The sequence below is a fragment of the Carya illinoinensis genome, chromosome 8, assembly GCF_018687715.1.
Source record: "Carya illinoinensis cultivar Pawnee chromosome 8, C.illinoinensisPawnee_v1, whole genome shotgun sequence".
NCBI classification, from domain to species: Eukaryota; Viridiplantae; Streptophyta; class Magnoliopsida; order Fagales; family Juglandaceae; genus Carya; species Carya illinoinensis.
In genome coordinates, this window is record NC_056759.1 from 10,445,577 (window position 1) to 10,456,178 (window position 10,602).

A 10,602-nucleotide genomic window follows, 5' to 3' on the forward strand; every position below is an offset into this window, starting at 1 on the left:
TTTAACTACTCTAATGCAAACCATTTCAACAATTTTTAAGAAAAATTTGGAGATGGGCAAGTGCTCTATGCAGAGATTGGCGTGATTTGGATAATGAGTTGAAATTAATTTGATATGAAAATTAAAAATTAAATAAAACATTATTAGAATCTTACTTTTTAACATTATTATTATTATTATTATTTTGTAATTTAAAAAAGTTAAATAATTTATTATATTTTATGTAAATTTAAAAAAAAAAATTATAAAAATAAAGATAAAACACTTCTTGCATTCAAAGAAGATGAAGTCATCTCACCGTACATCCACCTCATCTCACATCAACATTGACGGGCATTTCTGCTCCTGAAGACAGCATCCTCAGTTAATGAATACCACAAAGAAAAAGGGGACGTTTCCACAGAACACAACAATACAATTTGTTGCTCCCTTAATAACTCTTATGCTAGCAATCACAACCGGCTCTTACTAACTACAGTGCCATCCATAGGACAAAATTCTCAGGCATTTTTTCATTGTATCGACACTAGTAACACGATTACATAAAATTCAAAATCCCAAACAAAAGAAAAAATAGAAATAGAAATGGGAATCTTAGGTAAGGGATTTGGGCAGCAAGTAAACACGCAAATTATTCATCCAGCACCAATAAAAACAAGCAATAAGAAGCATATACGTGGTAAATCATAGATGCATCTTAAGATTGGGGCTTCTCCCACTTGAGGGGCTTCACAACCTCCCAGGTAAAGTCTGGATCATCTCTTCCGAAGTGTCCATAGGCAGCAGTCTTCAAAAATCTACCATTGCCTCCCCTCTTGAGGTCCAGGTTAATGGTAATCATTCCAGGCCTGAAGTCGAAGTTCTCTTTGACAAGCTTGAGGATCTCCTTGTCAGGAATTTTTCCGGTCCCATATGTTTCAACAAAGACTGACAAAGGCTCGGGCACACCAATGGCATAAGAGACCTGAACGAGGCACCTGCGAGCAAGCCCATTGGCTACAATACTCTTGGCAGCTTGCCTAACAATGTAGGCACCACTCCTGTCCACCTTCGTAGGGTCCTTTCCAGAAAAAGCACCACCACCATGGGCTCCCCAGCCACCATAAGTGTCGATGATGATTTTACGTCCAGTGAGACCTGCATCACCATGAGGGCCACCAATGACAAATCGACCTGAAGGGTTAAGGTGGAAGATGGTCTTCTCGTCGAGGTACTTCTCGGGGATGACAGGCTTGATAACATGCTCCTTAAGGTCAGCAGCAATCTCATCGTTTGTGACAGTCTCATCATGTTGAGTGGAGATGAGAACAGTGTGAACACGGACTGGAACCCTGGCACCATTGTCATCGCAGTACTCAACAGTCACTTGGGTCTTACCATCTGGTCTCAACCAGGGGCAGGTGCCATTCTTCCTGACTTCGGTGAGGCGAGCTCCAAGCTTGGTTGCAAGGACGTGGCTAAGAGGCATATATTCAGGGGTCTCGTCTGTGGCATAACCGAACATGTGTCCCTGGTCACCAGCACCAATCTCCTCAGGGCGCTTGGTAAAGTGGCCGTGGACACCCTGGGCAATATCAGGGCTCTGCTGCTCGATGTTGACCAGCACCTTGCAGTTGTCGGCATCAAGACCGACATCATCAGAAACAAATCCAATAGCTCGGCATGTATCACGAACAATCTTCTCATAGTCTACGTTGGCCTTGGTAGTGATCTCTCCAAAGACCATGACCATGTTGGTCTTGGTGCATGTCTCGCAGGCAACCTTGCTGTCAGGGTCCTGAGCAAGGCAGGCGTCGAGCACCGCATCAGAGATCTGATCACACAGCTTGTCAGGGTGACCCTCGTTGACGGATTCAGAGGTGAATAGGAAGTTCTCCATTCTCTTAAGCTACATATCAATAAAAATACACTCTGAAACAACTTAATATGAAAAAAAGGAGCAATCTTATCATACAAAATGTTTGCTTGGTAATTGAAGAGAGGTCTAATCAAAATTGAAGGATACAGAATTCAGAAAAGGTATATCCTTTATGGTTGATAAAAGTTCATTACCCTTCATGCGAACAAATAATAAAATAAGGGAGAATCCTAAACCAATGTTATCTTCTTGCTTTCCAGAAAGTTTACATTCGCAAAAGGATCAATTATAAGAGGACCAAACAAGTATCAGATTCGTTAATCAATCTAAAAACCTCAAGGAACAATATTGATCTCAACTACCACCATCCCGGCCAAATCTACCGTGTCATAAAGCATAACTTGTAATTCTAGAACTTATTGAAGCAATAAATTTATCAACCAAACAAAGACGCTGAGCCCTCGAGAATTTAGAAGTTGGACAAAATACAGTCTGTTACATAGTGACCTGCTTCATCTCTTGTGGGAATGTTCCGACCCCAAAAGAAACAGAGACCCCATCGACAGATCTTGAAAACGTGGTAAAATCACGAGACTGAAACAACTCAAAAGTTCAGTACCGAAAACGAAAAAGCACCCCAGAATGAGAGAAACACAGGCTCAAATAGCAAAATCAACAAGCCATGTTCAACCACTGACAAGCCAATCAATCAGATCTGCCACAAAGTCTTACAATGTTACGTATCTTCGAGATCCTTTAAAAAAAGATTTTCCAAACCCAACGGTAAACTAAACCCTCCCACACATACTCTACACACAGCAAACGAGAAAACTAAAGAACAAACTCCGCAGATCTGCAAACGCTAACAGGCAAAAGTAAGAAAACCCAAATCCAAATGCCCCTTTCAGAAGCGAGAGAAGGGTACCTGTAGTTTGTGGGTTGGCGCAGATCTGAAGCTCGACTTTGGATTCGTGTGTGAACTGCTCCGAAACAAGCGGAACTCGACGAATTTTATAGCCTCACAGCGCCAGCTATTTATAGACCCAAGTTACCAACAGCCGATGCGACCGGTCACCGGACTATACGGTTCGTGATTCCAATTTATTTTTTATTTTTTTCTCATATATCATGGGAGTCTCGCATGCCGTGTAGGCGGCGTTATTAACATGTTTTACTCTGACCGTATTATTATATAAGACAAATAGCATAGGGTATTGTCTCAATCATTCACCTGGAAATTTATATATATATATATATATATAAAAAAGTAAGATTTAAATTTTAAAATATATTTTTTAAATTAAAGTATATTAAATAAATATGCTATAAAATCTAATTTATACATCGACTTAAAAATTAAATATTTTTTTTTTCTATAATTGCTACGGTTTACTTTTCATATCCATTGAATTGCTATAACCTTCTAATTATTTCATCACTCAATGAGTCAATTAACAAATTAAAAAATTAGATGAAGATTTTAATAAATCTTTTTTAAAATATAAGAATTCACATATAAGTATCATTTTCAAACAACTTTATTTTAAATTAAAATTATTTTTATAAAATAATTTATAAAGATTAGGTCGTAATAAAATTTAAGTCAAACCCCCCCTCTTTGTCTCTCTCAAAGGCTTCCACCTAACCAAAAAAATCATAAAAAGAAATTATTAATGCTACGTACTGTTATAAATTATGAAATAGTATTCAATCATTTTAAAAAAGAATAAGATTTATTATTAAAAAATTAATTTTTTTATATAAATTTCGTATTTACTCATTTTTATAAAAAAATATTATCTATTATTTACGCACTTTATAATTATAAATATCATTTCTTTAAATTTTTAAAAAAATTCAATTCATCTCGAGATCAGTCCTTTGTCCCACCCCCCAACGGGCTGGGGAAGATGCTTCTCCCAAACATGTTATTCTTTATAACCTCGTTTTATAGCTATTTGTAAGGTTTTTCACGTATTTTTATTTTGTTTCAAGGTTGAAAGACACATTTGTGCAAATCTACTCGTATCTTCGATACACACACACCCCAAAAAAGCCTAATTCCTATAAAGTGCAATCTTCAATGTGGGAAAGGAGGTCAATGACAATCACATCAAAACAATCTTTTATAGGACATAAATCACGGTAATCTACCGTTGGATTATCTTCAAAGTAGCACTCTATGCAATGCCAAGAGTTATATTCGAGATCGAAATATAATTTTATAATCTTTTTACTATGAGGAATGATATTTATAATTTAAGGGTATATAAATTCCATATAATCTCTTTAAAAAAATTTGATACTCACATAAAAAAATCATATTTTTATAGTGAATTATGATGATTTTTAAAAAATATATATAACTTATACAACTTAAAACTATATCTAATATTACTCTTTTACTAAATATTTATTGAACTTGATATTTTATCTTTTCAAGAGTCTTAAGTGAAGTAGATTCCAAATAATATATAGTTGCCTCAACAAATGTTTTAAACAACATTAATTGTTTAATAAAACTACAATGACAATTTCATATACTCATCTCTCTTACAATTTTAAATTTTAGAGCGGGTAATGACATACTTACTGCTTTCTTACTATTTATCTACTACTTTATAGTATAATTGAAATTTTTATTTTTTTATTATTATTTTTTAAGTATTTTTTTTTAACATTCTTAATAATTAAGAAAAAATTTTAAAAATTAAAATTTTATTAATAATCACTTCTTTAATTATTAATTATAAATAAAATTTTAAAATTAAAAAAAATAATAATATAAAAATGATATTGGATAGTAAGCCATCATTACTCGTTGTCAAAAAGTCGGACAGAATCTATTGACAAAACCGAAATAACATAATATAAAGTCGAGAAATTCGACGAAAAAGATAAAATTATAAAACACAGGAGTGCTTTGTCACAGGGAAATTGGAGTAAGGAATGAGTGCCGTCGGATCTTGGTTGGTCGGGGGTTGGTGAGAACGAAACGACAGTTTGCCTGATCTTCCTATAAAAATCTTGGCTGCTAATGTGCTAAGTTTGACGATTTTCAGTAAGCTATTTTACCGGGAAACGCCGGTCGATTCACCAACCCTAACCGGTCATCCGCTTCTTAGCTCCAGCAGTTGGCTTGGGCTTGTAGCTATTATTCCCAATTCTCATTAAATCAGTTTATTTTCAATTTTTTTTTTTTTTTCTTGTTGGGATGTGAGTTGGTTTGGTGCAACCCAACGTGGCATCGACATTCAAACAAAATTCATGACTTCATTCGATCGGCCATTGTTGTGTAGGCTTTAAGACTAAAATAAGTGATCGATGGAGGATTGAAGATGAAGAAATGGTTTCTAGCTGGAACATGGACATAATAATTAACTGTGATCAACAAGAACATTTTTAGAGTACTCTTATTCTTTATTAAATGTTCATTAATATTCAATAGATCAATTACACTTTGGTAGCCACATATGACATATACCCAATATTAGAGCATTGGCATTAATGGCATGCTAGGCCTAGTCAAATTTTGGCTAACTTTAATAAAAGTGGTCTACATTGAACAAGTCAAAATTCAAAAACTCTACTTTTAAACTACGGTAAAGTCATTTATTTTTCTAAATTTAGACAGCTATGATTCATTTTGAAAACAATATATTACTCTAAAAATAATGTTAGATAATTAAGTTGGGGAAAAAATAGTTGGGAAACAATAATTTTAAAACAAAATTAAATTCTTAATTAATATAAGGAGTGTATTTGTAAAATATAATAAAATTATTAAAATATATAATATTATATTATTATTTTGACTTTAAAATGGATAATCTAATATGGACTAGTTTATTCAATGGCTTAGACTTTAGTCAAAACCTCAACATTTTTTTTAAATTTTAAACTTGACAATGGCTAAACCATTATCAATGCTCTTACCAATGTTTTTTTTTTTTCTTGAAAATCAATACGAGGAAAACAGAGACATCCAAACGCTTTGAAATAAGAGTAGTCTAAAATCTTTCGAAAAAGTTTTTTTTTTCCCCCTAAGTAAGTAGTTTCATTGATAAAACTAAGGTTCTGCTTGGCCTTAAGGAATTTTTATCTCAAACATAAAATTCTCATCTTATCATTACAACTTTCTCAAATTTCCATACAAAATATAATAAACAATTTAATTTTTTCTTAATTTTTTCAAATCCCAATATAATAATAATATTAAAATATAATATTTTAATATTTAATCTTAAAACTCAAAATTCTCATATGAGAATTCTCAGTGACCAAGCAGAACCTAAATGTTACATCAGACAGGATGCAATGGGGTGGGAGTCCCCAATAAACATCCTAAAGCAAACAAAATGCAACATAGTGAAAATAAAATGGGGTATTTGAGCCAAAATGGGCTTCCACTCATTTCCCATTAAGGAGAAAGCAGCTTCAAGCGGTTTTGAATAGTCTGATAAACAGACTATTAAGTTGCTATTTTTAGTCGCAGTGAGACAATGTGTGTTGTAGCTTGTTTGTCTGGACTGGCTGTATGAGTTTTCCACACCCATTTCATCTTAATCATCGGTTGGGGAAAGCGGGAACATAGAAACATAGCAACCAAAAGGTGCGCCGATACACTGGAAAAGGTCCAAGGCTGTTGAACTCAGTGGAGCCGTGTGTGATGCCAGCAGAGGCTTTGTCAATAACCCGAATAAGGTGGACCACGGCCAAGCTGCCCATGTGTTGGCTATGGTTCCCACGCACCTTGCAACCACCCCCGAGCAAACCAAGGCCATGCTATGGCTCGGCTAGCAAGCCCAACATGCTTGCCCAACCAACCATGCGCACGGCCATGCAGTCAAGCCATGCATGCACACAGGCCATGCACAAGGCCAGCCAGCATGCACAGCCATGCCACAGGCTAGGCCATGCAAGCAACCAGCCAGCACGCCCAGCAGACAGCACCTGCCCACATCCAGCCATGCAAGCCACGCAAGCCATGCACGCAACCTTGGCATAGGCCACCAGCCATGCAGACCAGCCCAGCATGCGCATGCGCAGCGAGGTTAGTTGTATGCCCAAACCTAGCCAGGCAGCTACACGGCCAACCTGCCTACCTAGACCAAGCCTGGTGCGTGCTTACGCATAGGCCCTGTGCAACACCAGCCAGACCACTAAGCAGCCATGACCAAACCGTATAGCACCACTCCACCATCTTCATAACTAGCTCAAGCTACACAGACCCAAACATCTCAAGGGCCACTTGGAGCTCGTCCAAACCATTAAATGCTATCTAGGATTTACTATTTATATTACACTTAAACTTTGTAGAAGGGACTTTTGCCATTTTTATCATTGGACTGTTGAATGTTCTTGAGGACTACGATGAAAAGCACTTGAGCTCTAAGGGTGCAATACGTGAATCTCTAGAGAGAACTCTTCTTGCAATTTGTGAATAGAAAAGGTCCACTTCTATCCAATCCGTGTGGTATTGATTAATCTTGTGTTATCTTTAATTTCCATTTTTGTTCATACAAGCTATTGTTCATCATCTTTTTCATTGCATTGCATTCTCCATCATCTTCTAGCTTTATCTACTGGTTCCTCCATTGTTCCAACCTTTTAGTAAGCTTCCCACTTCCCAAAGAACAAACTATAAACACCACCCTATACACGGCCAGCATTAACCATCTTCAAACTCTTTCCATTTTTTAAAAAGCTTTTGATGCACCATTTGTGATTATTGGACAAATTTCTCATTTTGTTTTCTTCTTATATTTTTCCATGACGCTCATTCTGGGATGAGTTGGAAGAAGAATTCTCCTAATTAAAGATATGTAAATTTTTTTTAACTTACAAATCTATGTTTAAATGCTATAGTTGTTTGAAAATTTATTATAACATAAAAAATATTTTAGTTACAAATAGATTACATAAAGTAAATTTATAAACAGACGTAACTTGATGCAGTACGTTAGATTGTAAAGTTACTTTTAATGTAAAGTAGATCTAACATATCACGATAAGTCATGTTAATTATGAATTTATTTTTGTGTAATCTCTTTGGGTCTGTAATAATTCTCTTATAAAATATATCTATTAAAAAACTAATATTATTTTACATATAGTATATGAAATTATAGTCCTCATAAGAGTAATTTTAGATATAATTCTAGAACGTATATATCTCACCCGCTCAACTTAAAAAAAAAAAAAAGTGAAATTTATTATAAAAAAATTAAATTTTTTATATAAATTTTAGATTATTTATATTTTTTTTATATATTTTTTAATATTTCCCCTCCGCATAAATGGGTTAATGAGCAACTTTATCCTTGCACATTTGACATCCCAATTCCATTTTGAAATTTTTTTTTTCCCCCCTTCTTATTTTGGCTTTTTTGGTCCATTCATAAGTACTGTGCAGCCGACACTACAGTTGTAATGGTAAGGATATATTAATATAATATAGCATCTTAAAAGGAAGAAAAATATATGTTAATTAATAATGAAAAGCTACAAGTGGTGATAAGGAATTGGACGCTGCTACAAGTGGGGGCCACAGCGGGAGCCACCAGCGGTGGCCATAGTGTTTTCCTAAGGAATTAGAGAAAGAAAGGCAAGGACCCAACAACTATATTATGTCACGTTTTCAATCATTGCTTATTTTATTTTATTTTTTTACACCAAATGAATCATATTTTTCACGCACATGCCACGAGACTTCCAATTGAGAAAAGTCTGATGATATTGTCAGGATTTATTCAACGCCAACCTTTTTGACGCGGGATTGATTATTATTCAACGCCAACTTTTTTGGTTCAACACAATAAGATTTATATTTATTTATAATTTTATTTTTATAAAATTTATTTGTGAGTATACCCTTTTTCATCTCATATATCACTCTGCAAATAAAAAATAAAAAATATTGACTCTAATTAATTCGGGTTAATTTCAACACTCGTTGCGGTACAGAAGTGAAGAGGGTGTTTGACGTACAAAGTTGTTTGCTTTGAGTTGTGGGGTTTGGTCACCAACCAGAGACGCCATGAGAAGAAACAAGAATTTTCAAGCGTCAAGCAAGCACAACCAAAATAGGCTCCCCCAAGGTTATTATGCTAGAGAAAGTGGGGGAAGGTGGGGTTTTAGATTTCAAACTAAGGTGCGGTTTCCATTGATAAAATTTGAAAAGGTAATTATATATTTAGAATTCTTCTGAAATTATTTTAAAATTAATTATGAGTAATTTTATATATATTTATAATTTGTACAAAAGTATTGCATAAAAAAATCAATTTTATCTTTTTTAATTCGGATTTTTAATTTCGTAGTCTTCAATATATTAATAGCTGATACCTTTGTATATATTATTAATTTGTAATCATAAATATTATTTTTCATCAATTAATGTAATAATGACACATTATTAAAATTAAATTTTATTTTTATAGAATTACTATTTATTTATTTAGAGTAGTTATACAGAATATAAATGGCTTTTCTAAAGTTAAAAAACAGAATGTGTCAGCATCATGGGACGAGAATAGTCCTGCGTCATGGCCCATGGGCGGAGGGGACCGGCACGTAGCATTTTTTGCGCTAGTTACCACGCGGTTGGTTGGTTGAATCGCTTGCCAGTTTATGAACATCTTCAAACCTCTCTCTCCCTCTCTCTCGCTCTCTCTCTAAAGAGGGTTGGTGAGGCTTCTCTCTCTATGGTTTGGATGGCTATGATGCTTGAGAGTTGGTCGGAGATTGACCATGGATTATTATAGCTGAATGGACGCGGGATTCATTCATTTCTTCCCTTTAACGTGTCCATTTCCTTTTATTTATGGAGATGATTAGATCTTGGAGGCTCTAAAAACTACGGCCCCCAGCGTGTGGAGAACGGGTGATTTTGGACCACAAGGCAAAAGCCTAATGTCGACGATCATTTTGATGTATGATTGGATGGATGCGTGAACGGATGGATATCTCTGTTTTTAATGTCACAAAATGAAGACTTTTTATTAATTTATTACTGGCTAAACCCATCTGCAGCCATATGGATTTGTGGGGCTGCTGGTCTGCTTTCATAATTATTTACTTTGGTTGGAAGGGTTAACGGTAGGTAGAGATGGTCCACCAACCAAGCACGTTTACCTCAATTTTCACTACTTTTATTTGGGTTTTGTTTGGATATTTTTGGAACATCACGGAGAATAGCCAACGTCAACATTAAAATAATTTAAGAAATAATATTTACAGTTGTAAATAAAATATTATATAATTTTTTTTTAAAAAAAAATTAATATAAAAAATTAATTTTTTAATTATAAACTTAATTTTTTTTAAAGTAATTATGTGAAGTTTATACATTTCACGACATGTAATATCATTTAAAAAAAAAAAAAAAAGACGACAGGGTGTTGTTGACGAGCACGTTCGATTACAAAATTCAAAGTCTAACGATGGTTTTATTCTTTGTGTGATTATAATTTAAAAGCATTCCAAGGTAAGTGACATAATGGAAGAAATTGTAAGCCAAAGACTCCGAACCCAGATCTCAAACCATAGAGTCAGCTGAAAGAAAGTATTTTTCTGCAAATAATTCACTCCTGTTTCGGGTTGGCATCTTCAAACAACTTATTTCCACTACTGATAATAGCTTCTTGACCAATTAATCCTCAAAGCAATTCAAGCATGTTTTCTTTTTCTAAAGAAAACCCCTCAAAGAATGGCGTTTTGATTGCCATGTTGTTCTTCTCCCT

The 10,602-nt window shown here is 34.6% G+C and overlaps 1 protein-coding gene across 1 annotated transcript; it reads right to left on the minus strand.

Moving 5' to 3' along the window:
- Positions 1-487: 487 nt before the first annotated feature.
- Positions 488-2,943, minus strand: LOC122318799 (S-adenosylmethionine synthase 1-like). Its single transcript, XM_043136435.1, has 2 exons — positions 2,784-2,943; positions 488-1,888 (listed from the first exon to the last, which is right to left on the minus strand). The coding sequence occupies exon 2, from the start codon at positions 1,877-1,879 to the stop codon at positions 698-700; it is 1,182 nt and encodes a 393-aa protein (XP_042992369.1). The 5' UTR covers positions 1,880-1,888; positions 2,784-2,943; the 3' UTR covers positions 488-697.
- Positions 2,944-10,602: the final 7,659 nt, after the last annotated feature.

Excerpts from the sequence above, each read along its gene's own strand:
- LOC122318799 (XM_043136435.1), bottom strand. The coding sequence starts at position 1,879 with ATGGAGAACTTCCTATTCACCTCTGAATCCGTCAACGAGGGTCACCCT.